This window comes from Phoenix dactylifera, unplaced genomic scaffold (assembly GCF_009389715.1).
Source record: "Phoenix dactylifera cultivar Barhee BC4 unplaced genomic scaffold, palm_55x_up_171113_PBpolish2nd_filt_p 002165F, whole genome shotgun sequence".
In the NCBI taxonomy this organism is placed as follows: Eukaryota; Viridiplantae; Streptophyta; class Magnoliopsida; order Arecales; family Arecaceae; genus Phoenix; species Phoenix dactylifera.
The window spans coordinates 29,949-45,261 of NW_024069430.1; the positions used below are offsets into that span (position 1 = coordinate 29,949).

General features: G+C 39.6%; 2 protein-coding genes across 2 annotated transcripts; both read right to left on the reverse strand.

Moving 5' to 3' along the window:
• Window positions 1–2,672: 2,672 nt before the first annotated feature.
• Window positions 2,673–4,399, reverse strand: LOC103720019 (putative UDP-rhamnose:rhamnosyltransferase 1). Its single transcript, XM_008809533.4, has one exon. It carries the CDS (start codon window positions 4,392–4,394, stop codon window positions 2,973–2,975), a length of 1,422 nt encoding a protein of 473 aa, XP_008807755.2. The 5' UTR covers window positions 4,395–4,399; the 3' UTR covers window positions 2,673–2,972.
• A 2,065-nt stretch (window positions 4,400–6,464) lies between these two features.
• LOC120109426 (protein DEHYDRATION-INDUCED 19 homolog 2-like) lies at window positions 6,465–14,029 on the reverse strand. Its single transcript, XM_039123190.1, is given in 5 exon segments — window positions 6,465–6,797; window positions 13,420–13,478; window positions 13,481–13,567; window positions 13,570–13,692; window positions 13,849–14,029. Coding segments are annotated over 5 exon segments (462 nt in total). The 5' UTR covers window positions 13,939–14,029; the 3' UTR covers window positions 6,465–6,694.
• Between the last annotated feature and the right edge of the window lie 1,284 nt (window positions 14,030–15,313).

Genomic DNA, 15,313 nt, shown 5'->3' on the forward strand with positions numbered 1-15,313 from the left:
CGTTGATTGTCCGACATGTTGTTCGATTCATGCTGGAGCCTCAGAGGTTCTGGAGTTAGACCGTGGCTGCTAGATATGGCCGGACCGGTATGGAGGAGTGATCCGGAATGGGCGCAGATGCTCGTTCATGTGGCGAGTGATTGCGAGGTATCTGCCAACAGTTGTGGAGAATACTAGATGGTTGATAGGTGATGGGCGGCACATTGATGTGGTTAGTGACCCGTGGGTGGGTGCCCTCTCCTTAAGACTTTGGCCGACTATGGTTGACATCGAGGTAGTGAAGGGACTGCGGGTCTACGACCTCCTCGACCTTGGCAGGGCAGCTTGGGATGAGGCTAGGTTGGGTCATCTGTTTGGGACACACCTTGCTGAGAGGGTCCGATCTCTTCCGATACCAGGGTGTGCAGGTTCTGATACTCGAGTACGAAACACCTTGAGTAGGACCGGTGTTAGGGTGGGGGAGCTCTCCCGCGTGCTTCGGAGGGAGCATGAGCTAGGTCTGGAGTGTGTTTGGATCTGGCTCATGGGCCTCCACCCGAGGGTCGCACTGTTCTTATGTAAGGTGGTCTGGGATCGGCTTCCGATGAGAGCCAGCGGACGAGGATTAAGGATTCCCTCAGAGTGTGGGGTTTGCGGGGCCAATGAGACGGTGGACCATGCACTGTTTCAGTGCACATGGGTAAGGGTGACCTAGCGTGCGGCAGGGTTGCTGCAGGAGGGGGTCCGAGGGGGACTAGTTCTTACAGACCATCCGTCAGCAGTCGGGCAACCCACTGACATGCCAAGAGGCGGTTAGAGCGACCTGCACAGTATACCATATCTGGCTGACAAAAAATGCTCGAACTTTCGATGAGCATCGTATGTCGCCAAGGCTCGTGGCGAAGACCGCCCGGGTGCAGATGGTAGAGATTAGTTATGCTTCCTTCTTAGAAGGGCCTTTGACAGCTCGGGATATCTGGAGTTCCTATTCTGCCTCGGCAACCTTCTGTATGGTGTTCTTCACTGGGAGCTCCCACCTCCTAACTTCCTCAAGGTCAATTTCGATGGGTCGGTGCTGGATAAAGGCACAAAAGGCAGAGCGGGTTTCGTTATTACGGACCCAAACTCTAGGGTTGTGGCAGCGGGAGGCTGCCAGTTATTTGACTGCATGGTTTCTGGTGCGGAGCTAAGGTTGCCTGAGCAGGTCTCCAACATGCTCAGCATGTGCTATCAGCTAGTTCGGTCATCTTGGAGGGTGACTCAGCTACGGTCATCGGCTAGATCCAGGGGGTCTGAGGGTCATTGCTGGTGATCATCCACTGCTTTGTGATATCTAGATGATGATGAGGGATAGAGGAGTTGTCCAGGTTAAGCATGTGTTTAGAGAAGCCAATGGAGCTGCGAACTAGGTGGCTACCTACGTGGCCAACCACGCTGACAGCAGCACCTCGTGGGCAGGGGATGGGGAGCTACCTCGGGAGTCCGTGATATTTTGTTTTCCGACTTTATTGGGTGCATCCGTACACGTGTTGTATAAATCACTCATTGTAGCAAAAAAAAAAGAAGAAAGAAAAGAAAGAAAAGAAAGAAAGTCTAACATTACGGCTTTATTTGATGCAGACATCCAATAAATGTACGCTAACTTACCAAGTGAGCTTGCACAGCGAAGGCACCCCACATGTTCCACATCATGCATGTGCGGGTCGTTTTCACATACGCACATGCTTCTGTAACCGGCTACGGCACAGTGCTGGCTTATAAGGATTTGTGCAGATGTGTATTTAGTCTCATATCAATTATTTGCTGAATATTTTATGTGTACTTATACAGGATTAAGCAACCCAAATAATATCTTTTGTCTAGACATTTTGGGTGAGGTCCTATGTTGTGATAAATGATATCAAAGCGGACCTAGCTTATAACCTATGTGAATTAAGGAATACTGCAGCACATTCCATTGGGGTTGACCTGGCCAATCATGATGTTTATGAATAGATTTGAATGGATTTAAATCCTTAGTCGGACGAAGATGTCAGGACTTGAACGGAGAACGTATGCGAAGATCCGTGCGGACACTTATATAGCCTCACGTACCATAAGATTTTTCTAGAAAAGTAGTAATGTAAATGAAAATGAAACAGAGTATTTGATAAAAAAAAATTCAGTAGCATAGCTTCTTTGTTGTGTTGGAACAAAAAATATAATTTATTTGATGCAAATCTCTCCTAAGATACTGCCTCATCATAAGAAATTATTGATTAGGCTCGGTCTAGCTACCAGCTTCAGCCGTAGATTAGGCCTATAAAAATCTTGCACGTAGAGTTGCAATAACTATTAACAGCAAACAAAAAAAATCCAAACAAACTATAGAATTCTGTTGACCTTGCAAGGCACCTAAAGAGTAAACATACACGGCTCCAGCCACGGCAATGAGGTGCTGTCACTCAAAACTTCCTCCCAACCCCCGGGCGATATCATGCGAAGAATGGAACTAAAAGCTAGGCTACTTATCATTATTATTTCCAGTAACAAATATATATATATATATATATATATATATATATATATATATATATATATATATATATAAGTTCACATAGCCACAACTATAAGAGTATTCTGTTCGGTAGTTACAAAATCATTCCGCTCCTAAGGGAGGGGAATGTTATGATCACACGACTACAACTGTAGAATAGTAAATGAGTATTCTATTCCGAACCAGTGGTTACAACCAAGAAATATTTTGTTATTATCCGATACTTGATGAACAAAGATGATGGCCAAGATATCGCATGGGCATGCAAAATTCAACCTACTTAGCCATTCAAAAGAGAATATTTGGTAATATCATATTTGATATAGCTATGATATTCTTTGGGCATCCCGACATCCTCCTAGGTAAAAAAGGTTTGCTAAGACGATGATTCATATAGTTCTAGTACGGATAGGATACATCCAATAAGATCATAAAACAGTAAGTGCTTGGCTTCAAGTCAATGATTTGTTGCGAGCCGAGCCCCAAGGAGGAAGTTGATGAATTCCTTCAAATACCTATCATGAAGCTCTTTGTCAGCAAATACAGCTGCCATCTCTCTTGCTTTTCTTCTCAATCCCTCCACTTCATTGGAAAGCATGACCATTTGCAAGGCCTTGGCGACCCCATCCCTGTCATACGAGCCATCATCCCCTCGCTCCACCTCGACTGCAATGCCCTTCTCCACCAGCAATCTGGCATTAAGGCCCTGATCAAAAATGTTTGGCAAAACTATCAATGCATTCCCATAGCGAAGAGTCTCTATTATAGACCCCCACCCAGAGTGAAACAAAGACCCCCCTACAGAAGGATGGGCCAAGATCTCCAACTGAGGAGCCCAACCGAAGCATACCGCGCCGCGGCCCTCGGTCCGGGCTGCGAACCCCTTCGGAAGAGCTTCTTCGTCACCGCCCGTGACCCAAGCGGGCCTACGTAGGGCCCACAAGAAACGAACGTTGGAGAGCTCAAGCCCATAGGCGAGTTCGCGGACTTCGCTCTCGCTCAACTTGTACTCGCTCCCGAAGCTCACGAAAACGACCGATTTAGGGGGCTGGGCGTCCAGCCACCCGAATATCTGGCCCCACCTGCCGTTCCGATCGGCGCTGGCCGCTGGAGACGTAGCCGGAGGGATTAGGCCGACGGGAAACACCGGCTTCCGGTAGATCCTCCGGAGAACATCCAGGTACTCCCCCTCGTACTCGGGGCAGGTCCGTAAGGCGATGGCGGTGCACCCCTCGACGGCAAGCCGGAACCGTTCGACGTCTGCAATCCCCGAGGTGTTCGTGGTGAAGACCTCCGAGTAGAACTGCTCCGCCTCCCGGCGGCGGAAAGCCACCGTGGAGCCGGGGGGGAACCATTCGGGCGGCGACGTCATGCTCTCCGGCGACGGCCAGCGCCTCCTCCGGCCTTCCTCTGCCAGGACCTCCGGCGGGCCTGTGAAGCCGGTGGAGGCAGCGTTGAAGGCGAACAAAAGGACGGGGAGCACGCCCAAGTCGCGCGCCGCGGCGGGGACCCAGTAGGGGAGGAAGTCGTGGAGGATGACGTCCGGGGACTCGTCGGCGAGGAATTTCTTGACGGGGTTCTGCAGGAAGTCGTAGGCGATCTTGAGGAGAGGGCCCTTGTCGGCGGGGACGTCGACGGTGGCCTCGGCTTCCTCGGGGAGGCCGTCGACGCGGGGCAGCGGGAGGTCGACGAAGGCGATGAGCGGCGTCAGGTGAGGGGGTATTTTAGGAAGGCGGCGGTTGTTACGAGGGCTGGAGAGGAAGGAGACGCGGTGGCCGGCGGTGGCCAAGGCGAAGGCGAGGTGGAGGTAGGGAATCATGTGGCCGAAGGCGAGCCATGGGAGCATGGCTATGTGGAGGCGTTGTTCACCCATCGCCATTATTGTCTTCTTGGCCTTGGAACGGTTTGGGTGTCGCAATGCGGTGATAGCTGACCAGAAATAGGCGACCACAGGAAAGTGTATATAACCATCAATTCTGCTTTCACTTCTCAACATGCTTTCACTGAATCTACTACATTTATTACCACTGCTCGATTCGGTTTCGGTGAATCTGCTTTTATTTTTATTAATAACTGCTCGATTTGGTTTCGGTGAATCTGCTTTTATTATATATATATTCCCACTGCTCGATTGCATGTATGCCAGTTTTGACGGTTGAGAAATTTAGGTGCCGGTTGTTTAAGCAAGCCGCCTGTGAAATGCCTCCATTGCTGCATGTTCGGAGGTTTCTCTCTCCCATGGCAACCCTCGCATGGCTTCCTCTATATCCACGTGGATGGTTTGGAGAAAATGACAAATCAAGTCTATGCACGGGCGGCAATTTTTTACCTTCTCACCTGTTTAACTTGTTTCATACATGGGTTCAGTGAAATAGATAGATTTATGTTTAGAATTTTGACCTATTTAATAAAAATATTGGGTTCGAATTGAAAGAATTTTGACCTAACCAATATTCAAGCCAAATCTGATTGCCGCCTCTAATTAGTCTCTGGGAAAAGATCTAAGTAGTTGGTAGGGTCAGCTATGTCTGGATGCTAGCTAGTTATATATAAATTCAAAAGAGATAAAAAAACAAATAGTTAGGATTCACTTTTTCGTTTGGAATGAAATTGGAGATGTCCAATTAGTCAAACATGCCCGAGATGTTACTAAATTTGGTGCTGGCATGCCACATGCTGCATGCACCGTCACGGGGAGCATGTATAATCACAATTCGCACATTATGCATGGATAGCTATTGTGGATAGATGAGATATCTTGAACTCAATCCCAAAATAAAATGAAAGGAACTTAATTTAATCTTAAATTAAAAAAGTAAACACTTGATCTAATATATTTTTTTGAGAGAGAATTTATTTGATATGTTATCAAATCAATGTTTATCGGCATGCATTAATTTAAAGGCTATCAAATGTTAAGGGTAGGTTTTAAATTCAATGTCCCATACTTTCTTTCCTTTATTTGTTTCCTTTTTTTTCTTGCATTTCTTTCATTTCTTTTATTTTTCTTCTTTTTTTCCATACTTCTTTATTTCATTCATATCCTTCCTTTTTATTCTCCTTTTTTCCTTTCTTTCATTCATTTTTTTCTTTTTTATTTTTTCTTTCATTTTTGTTTTTTGTTTTTATTTCATTCATATCCTTCTTATTTTTTTTTTATATTTTCTTTCTTCCCTTCTTTCTTTTTTCTTCTTTCCTTCCTCGTTTTTTTTTTTTTAACTTCTCACTTCCTTCCTTCCTTTCCTTCCCACCACACACCCCACCCTCTCATTCTTTCCTCTTTTATCTCTAAACGGGTTTTGGAGTCCTCTAACCATCCAGATCCACTTTTTCACAAGAATAAAATACATGGTTGGGGCACCCCTGTAAGACTAGAATTTATAACATTGGCTAAGGGTTTTAAGTGCCGATGATCTTGTTAACTGATCCATAGCGATGCAGTTCAATTATAATTATCTTATTATCCATTCTTGAATAATATAAAGCATGCATTTTGAAGTATAAGAAAAAACAGCTTGGAGTTCTAAACCCAATAGAAAACTGAGATGGGCAACAGTAACATCCTTAACAATTGGGAGGCCATATCAATAAAGGGAGTCAGTTAAAGATAAACAAACTATCACTAACATGAAAGGAACTAAATGGTTGAGGTCCATGATTAACATGCTATAAACCACATTAGTAGTTGATCTATCATATATTAGAGAACTAACGTATCCAGTAATATTTCACATGAATAAAGCTCTTGTATTTACTATTCGTAAAGTTCTAACATTTAGTACCCAAACTCGAGCTCGAGGAGATCAATGATGATAGAAATAGCAAGAAGAGCAAGGCTGCTTGGCAGTTCCAACTTGTAACACCATGTCTTAGCAACAGAATGAACCTTATCAGCAATCAATCTAACCTGTAATTCGATGAGGAATCGGACATGACGCAAATAGATAGATTGTTGTTGTAGAAATAGTCGCTTCAGATATTGATACTAATGTTAAATGTATAAATACAATCCATGCTCCTCCCTCTCTTAAGGCAGTTATAAATATACAACCATCAAATAAATGCTCCCACTGATCCAAAGGAGATGATGAGCAACAATTACAACAATGACGCAGCTTGCTGATGATCCTGGCGTTTTCTCAACGGCCCCTTTAGCCACCATAGTGGTAGAGAACTCCTTCATAATGTGTCATCAAATATTGTAGAGAGCACAAGCTCCTGTACAAATTCCCTCCTTCGAGCTCTCTCCTTCTGGTCCTCGTCAGATAGAGATGGTTCCACCCTGGTAGTAAGTACATCAAAGGGTTAATGAAGTGGATAAAAGAAGTCCAGAAAATATTTAGAAAACTACAACAAACATATAGACTAACATAATGATACTTCAATGCAATAGATTACTGTGGACTAAGAATTATAGGAAGGAACAATAATTACATGGTTGCATGAATCAAGAACATGACAACAACTTCACAGTAGAAATGAATGTGTAGAGGTGCACAGGCCCCTATCGCACTACAAGTTAATTAAATGTTGGTCCAATATTTTCTCTAAAACTAAACGTAATATGAATTCAGCTGCTGATAATAAATGGGCAATATGCCAAAACAAGATCATCCAGAAAAGCAGACCACTTTGAAAGGTGAACTAGTTGCCTAATGGGTCTCATCGGATTATCAGAACAAAATTAAAAAATTAGAAACTAAAGGGGAAAAAAAGCAACCTAAGCTTTTTCCCTATTATTATAGCAAACCCCACTTCAAGAAGCATGCCATCACAAAATCACTTTATAACAATAATTTAGCCACCAATAATCCTAAGATGAGATAGATTTCAGCAAAGGAGTTGTTTTACTGTGAATTACTCAGTTCAAAGCAAAAATAAATTATTAAAAAAATTCTGATTGACCAGATTACACTATCACGGTATCACCTCTTTCTGAGAGGGAAAAAATCAGCTAAAATTCCACGTCCCCAGAAATCCTAGTACCTAATTTTTTTTTTCTTAAGCAGACAAACTTGGAAAACAAATTCATCCTCAATTTGTCTAGAGTGTGAAGGAATCAAAATTTGTTTAAAAAATCTCCAAACCCCCAAAACGAGCATAATCATCTATTCCGATTTAATTACATTTATGCAAGTCTTTTAGGCACAACGCTGCATACCTAAAGCTGCCAAATAATGCAAGATTATCAAAATCCTGTAGCATTTATGGCAAACTTCTGTCATTATTCATAAATACTGGCTCATGGACATCCAACTTGATGACAAAAATGTGCATTTTTAAGTACAACTCACTACCATCAATCATATATTACTAGGTTTCCATTCTTTTACCGGTCCCCACAACATCTAGATCCAGGCTGCTGGAATTTCTTATGCCATAGGACTGACCTCAAACAATATATAGCAAGAAAAGGTATTGAAATAGGAATTCTTTCACTCTTCTTCTAGATTGGCGGGCGGAATTTGCAGCATTTTCAAAGTAGAACATACAAGTTGTCCAAAATGTGCCAAAATAGTACCATTGGCAAGAGAAATCAACTCCAGGATTCAAGATAAAACTAGCCAATATAAGGTAATCCATCACCTCAATAAAGCTACAACATACATCAAAAGAACTCTCACTAATCTTTTGCAATTCTAGACACTAACCACAGTCTAGAGGTATTTGGCCACAATCTCGACAATAACAGATCCCATTTACCCTTGTTCTTTTCAAAATTCGTACGAATAGTATTCATAGAAGTGCAGAATGTATCATGAAAAATGAGATTGTGATCCTGTTAAGGCAAAATGGATCACATAATATCCATCCAGATCTATTTCCATATCTAAATTTATCCAGATTTGGACACAAATTTTACATCTGACTAATATCCAGATCTATATTTGTATTTGTCAAAGAAAATGGATACAAATATCGATACATGAATTTCTGATCCGTATCCAAATGTCCTATCCTAGTTGCTATCTCTCATGATAATTGTTTGCATCCTTGTTTAGTCTCCTCAAATAGTTCTCATGAACTCCAAAAGGAATAAGTAATAACATCAACATGTCTATTGTTTGAACTTCTTTTTCCCAAATAGCTATGTCTATGCATTAGTGTATCGCATCCTTAACGGTCAGTATTTGAATCCAAAGTGTGTAACTCAACAGAATTATTAGGATCCACCAAAAGAAAAAGGTGATTGAGTGGATGCAGTTACTTCTTTTTTGGTCTTATGTCAGATCATTTTGGTTTTAGAATAATAATAGAAGTTAGGAAGCTCAGATACCTATTTTGAGTTAACAAAAAATAAAGTCAAATAACATTCTATACATTGAGTTTAACTATCCAACTATGCCTGCATTTGTATCCGTACTGTCAATACCCAATCATATTAACATCCATTAGAACAAATATCAATACAAAGTTTAGCATCCAATTAGTCTCTGCATCTGTATTCATATTCGCCAAATAAAATTGGATACATATATTAATATTATTGATATCCAACCCATTTTTCAGGCCTGGATTATGTAGATTTAAATGCCGATCAGAAATATGCAGATCATCCTGAAGTAATGATCTTTAGCTACTGATGAAGATTCAAGATCTTATTGATATACCTTGAGTGGGTGAGGTCCAACAGCTGCTCAGCTCATTAAAATCTGAATGGATGAAAAACTTATTTTCAAACTTACACCACTGTAAGAGACATGGAGGATGTCTTGGAGAATTTACCCAGTTAAAGAAGACATCAACCATTTGCTGCTACAGTTTAAGGACAACAAGGTGGAGCATGTCAACAGAGAAGCCAAACAAGTTAAAGATTGGCTAGCATATTTTGGTAGGGAGTCAGCCACGGATTCAATTCGTTGGCAGTAAATCATGTTAAACTAATTCTACATTGTATTTGATATTTCTGTGTTTACTCACAGAAATGTAGAACTGTTTAAATGTGGCTGATATAAATGTTTCCCTCTTATCACGGATGCAAGTCAAGGGAGAATAACCTGTTAACGAGGATCTCAGCCAGCTTTCCCTGGAAAACTCAAAAAATAATAAGAAATTGGAGCAATCATGAGGTTAGATGGCATGATGTTTAACTAAAGCAGGGAGAGAGGAAAAAGAACTTAAGAATCATACAGGATGATAAAGCATTTCAGTAAAATAGTTGCAAAGATTATCTACAATGACAAAGTATGCTGAAAAGCTGAAATGTGATTGTAGAGGCGGAAGGGGTAAATGTCAGAATGTTAAAAGCAATTATGATACATCTGCAGTTTGGAGAAAATGATTTATGAGGCAAAAGGGAAAAGGGATTGGTGTCAACTTTATAATGGGCAAGGTCACTACTACAAAAAAATTCAGAGACAGTTGAATAATTGCTTATGCATATTTCTGGAAATTGCATGTCAGCCAGATACTAAAATCGTGAACTATTGGATGGCAGGGATATGGTGTGCAGGCAGTTGTTTTCTGGAAAGAACTCGAGACATGAGGAAACAAAGTAGGTGGCAAGGACTCCTCTTCTATTTGATTGATAGAGTAAGGTTAATATTGGATAAAAGGATGGCAGAAATCTTAAATGCATGCTGAGTGATGTCTATTGTAGGTAGCTGAAGGATGGAGTGCAAAATTTGGAGTCGACCATCATGTATAGATCTTTTCAGATGTTTATTGTGGATAGAGGGATAGCTGTGCTGGAACAAGGTGTTAAGATTATGCGATTCTTTCTAGATACAATTATCCAGTTCCATTCAATTCCATCCATCCAAAGTGGTACTTCTCATTAAGAAAAAATATTGATAGGGGTAATTTTTGAGTCATATCCTCTCCTTAAAATAGTTTCCTATTCATTTGTATTGTTCTTTGGTATCTAAAAGTTGCTTAAGGTTCTGCTTCCTTCAGTATTGACCTTTAGCATACTTTGACTTATTTACATAATAAGTTAAAAACCAACTTATTTCGAAGAAATATTATCCAGCAAAAAGATAAGTATAAACAAAGCTACGAATGCCTGAAACCAAGATAGAAACCATAACTAACACAAAGACCAACCGAAACCAGATATAAAGGAAAATTCTTAATTTAGAGACTCCAACAAGAAATCAACCAAGGATAGTAAGTTCATCCAACAATAAGCTTTACCCCAAATGAGGATTTGATCTTATGTGTCCTTCAGCAAGTGTTCCTATTAAGGGCTATATCCTCAACCACAACCGACCAGTCCAATCCTTTAAACAATGATTCCATAACTTAGGTCCTCCCCTCCCCTTTTAAACATTTGAGACATTTGATCAATTCTCAGTTCTCACAAAGGTTTCCTCATATTCTGTTTGAATGCTCATGAAATTTCATTCAATTCCTACAACTTCAACATGAAATTTAATAACAAGTTTCCTCTGTTACATTAACAATCCTCCACCAAAATTCAACAGATGGTCCAATGTTATCGGTAATGGAATTTTCCATCAATCTCCAAACCCTACATGGATAAATGTGCTTTCAACATTACATATTCATGTCTTTTGAATTATATAGAGGTAAATACGACTCCTCACTATACAAATCCAGTATTGTAATCCTCCTTATTTCTTAGGATCACTGACTTCCACAGTTTTCCACCAATGCCGGTAACTGAAACAGCTCAAGTTGAAAATCATGCCTCCTCAATTTTTTGAACTTACAAAGGAGGTGATTAAAAAAACACAAACCATACTTTCTGCCGATGATTCAAATAATTTGAAGCTAAGGTTCAATATGTCCTGTACTGCACACCAGCCAGTACGCATATCAGTTACAAGACAGGGTACCAGTTAGTACCAGAGAGAAAAAAAGAGGGTGTGAAAATACCTTTAAGCTTGGCACTAAGTGAGTAGATTGGGGGCTGGTATGAGCTTGGTTCATCGTAGTTCAGGATGGTCCAGACTGGCTAACCTAAGAAATTGTCCCAAGGGTTGCCAGGCACTGGTTTTAGGCTAGAAAACCCAGGTACACTTGAGATTTTAAACATCACCGGAGGCAATTAATAGCTAGCAAAAATAAAATTTAGAATCTCAATTTTTTTCAGTCATCAATAAAATCTCGCTTCGGTAAAAGCTTGGAAATGACTGATATTAGTTGTTAATTAAGATTCTTGACAGAACTCTAACAGGCCTATACATACCCAAATTATGTCCATAAGGCTAATATAGTAGTAGAAATAAATGACCTGTATCAACTTCAGTGCAACACATCAACATGCAAATTACTAATCTGCTCTTTGCCTTACATATAACACAAATAACTAAAACAAGCAATAGAACTCTTGAGGCAGCTAATAACAAGTTACAGTACTCCTGATACAATAAAATAACCACAAGAACTAATAACATGATTAAATATAATACGACTAAATAAAAATGAAGTCCGCACTAGATGTCATGGATCCATGACAAACTAAAGGATAAGCAGTAGTTAAGTTATGCACCACAAGCTCACATTAGACTACAAGATTCTAAGTACAACATTCCAAATGCTGAGGTTCAAACAGAAGTAAGAGAGAATAACAATAACTATCAGCATAAGTGTCCCTATGCTAACCAGGTGATTCTGCATTTAACATCAACCAGCCATAAATTCATAAGCAGTGGTAACTAAAAAAACATTTATCATCTTTTCCTAAGCCTCTAGAACTTCAAGACTAACTTTTATATCTCCTACCAATAAATTTCTCAATTATATTAATATTGGAGTGATGGCAGTTGACTAGAGCATAGGTTCATCCTGTAGATGATAGAGTTAAATTTTGGTTGTCACCCCCAAAGCTTCGATGATATCCCTCGAGGGAAAACCATAAATCATGCTTTCACTATTACAAGCTTTAGGAATGATAGTGATATCCCACATCACAAGCTCCCAATGTTGCCATCCCAAAAATCCAATCCCACCGTCCATGAGCATTACCTTAAACTGAATCATTCAAACATTTTGCTACTAACTCGCATTTAAATTGAATCAGAATTGATAAATGATGTACAACATAATTAAGAGGTTAAATGATGCATTTGAATGTTTGGGCCATTAGTTGTGATCAGGCAAAACAATGCACTTCAAGGTTCGCCATTTTAATACCAGTGTCGTACCAGTTGCCATGCTGGTACAATGTCGGTATGCCCGGTACGAGGATCGGTTCAGTATACCAAGACTCGATACGCCCCCCATATCGAGCCTCAGTTCGGTAACGGTACGGTACATTACATCCCGATACCACAACGATACAGCACCGGTATAGCAAATCTTGATGTACTTCTAATTGAATATACATTGTGATGCAAGTTAAAGCATAGCATGATGCAATACAATTTTTCCTTCCACAATATGAAAAAATTGCATGACATCCATATAGTAGAGATAGAGAAAAGCATCAAGAATAACTTGAGGCCACCATATGATTCAACACAAAATACAATACTGAAAATTATAGTACAATAATCCATAAGTTTATCTGCATTTCTTGATCTCATACTCCACCTAATTTAAACTTTAACTTACAAAGTAATAATTCTGGTGATTAATATGCATTATTGTCCTCATAGATTTTACTTTTTATAACTAGTTACGGAACATCATGCATCATGTGCTTGTCCAAAATGACAATTATCTTCACTACAAAATAAGTGATAATTAAAGTATTTAAGACTTCTGAAAGAACATTTTTTGAAAAAAAGGGAAGTTGCTGAACCATTGATAAGTTGCAAGAAATAAACAATATCACCAGTTTCAATCATGCTGACACCAGATTCTTAAGACATAGGAAAGAAGGGAAACATTAAATTAACATAAATATCACCTGTTTCCATCATCTAGCATACACCAAATTCTTGTGACATCGGGAAGAATGGGAACATTAAACCATGAATCCAACACATCATTACCTCTCTGCAACCTTTTCATCTAAACTCTTGTTAACCAGACTTCCTTCATCCAAAGACTCAGGTTGTACATCTCTTTGATTGCCTCAGCCACAGGTAAAGTGTAAATCAATGATTGACAGAAAGGATCAGGTGCCGCAGCAGAAGGCGGCAAGCCATGTAGGAAGATCCTCCAAGAAGAGATTGTAGATTGCCTTCCCTTAGATCCTTTCTCAACAAAGATAGCATTGAATGGGACCCAGGTGAACCTCTGCGGAATCTCCTTCTATATTGCATGTGATTTTCTATTAAGGAATTCAATTGCTAAAATTATTTAAACACCAATCATGACCATTTTATAAATATATAAAGAAATACAATAACCTTCTAAGCAGAACATTATTAGTTTAAACTTCAAACAAGATGATAGTCATTCATAAGACAAAAGGATATCTTGAAGAAACTTCCATGCTGTGTTGTTATGTGCCCAACCAAGTCCAAACCAACCCTAGCTGCACAAATGGGACATACCTGCAATTGCATAATTCATCCCAACTCTAAGCATTAATAGTATTTTTCAACATAAAAATTACATGACATGAATCATAAAATTTTGGTATTATATGCTAGGTAATGGTATCTTTCATATGCATCCAAGAAAAAACTATTCAATAAATTCAATAAATTGGAGACTTCTGAACACCAAAAACACCACTACTTGTGGGTTGATATACTTTTATAAAAAAATCAACTTAAAGCTGACAGCATCTATGGTGTATTTCACATGCATGGTACAATATTACATTCTCTTGTGCTTAAGTATCTATCTATAGTTCTGCGTATGAAAAAAGAATGAAGAAATCCATTTTAAGCTGTATGATGCAACATAAATATGTACTTCACTTTGATACAAGTAATCTACTTCAATTTCATGGATTTTCTATTATAGTTCTTGTATTAGTTCATGATATAGCTATACTGATTTGGATCGTATTCCTGGTCTGACTTAACATGATCCAGGGGCAAGAGGGATGCTTGCAACCCTGGGAATTTCTAAAGTGTCAAAAACTGGATATATACCTACAGATTCACATGTGATCCAAGCTCATTGCAAGGTCATCTTCCAAATGAGATCTTTAAGTATTGATAATTTCCATAGATATCACAACCTACACTTTTGGGGTCCCTTTGCAAGATCGGTTTAGCACCAAGGCAACCCCTTTAGGAATAAATTGATAACATGCCTGTGTGGCAGAGGCAAATCATGTTTAGCATAAATTTGGTTGGAGGGGGCAAGATTTATGGCACAAAATTTTTGAAGTTGTGACTCAAAGAGCTTTGCTATAGTTATCTTTTCACGCTTCCTGTTATTGATCAAAAGTAGAGTAGGACCCACTGAACCCATGGAATATCAAACTTCTGATACCCCCATGCAGTGCAAATCCACTAGAACTTAGAAGCCACATTACAGAGGTATCAGGTTGTATTTGTTTGTGATGAAGAAAAAATTGTTTGTATCTGTCCAAGCATGCTTTCCTTCTCGTGAACTCATTCTATACATACTCACTTTTACAGATATTATTGTGAACTATTTCTCAATTTAAGGTTTCAGTTTCATTTGTGACAATGATGAATTTCTGTCTTTGTATTCAAGCAACATATTTGTGTCTACCAATTTCCTTTTCTTCTTATTTCTATTTTAGGAAAGACATGTTTCTTCTTTTTGACAACTGATGCCAATAAGGCTGTTGGTGGGCATATATCCAAAGTGACCATCTGTGGTGCTCAAATATCAAGATCCCCCTGACAAGCGTCAGCTCCAGTGGCCCCTGTACAATGGATTTAAACTGCACCCTTCTTTTATTCATTTTTCACTGCCTTATGCTTATTATTTTTAATCGTCTAAGTTGACTTTCCA

Coding starts and splice junctions, on each gene's coding strand:
- LOC103720019 (XM_008809533.4), bottom strand. CDS start 4,394: ATGGCGATGGGTGAACAACGCCTCCACATAGCCATGCTCCCATGGCTC.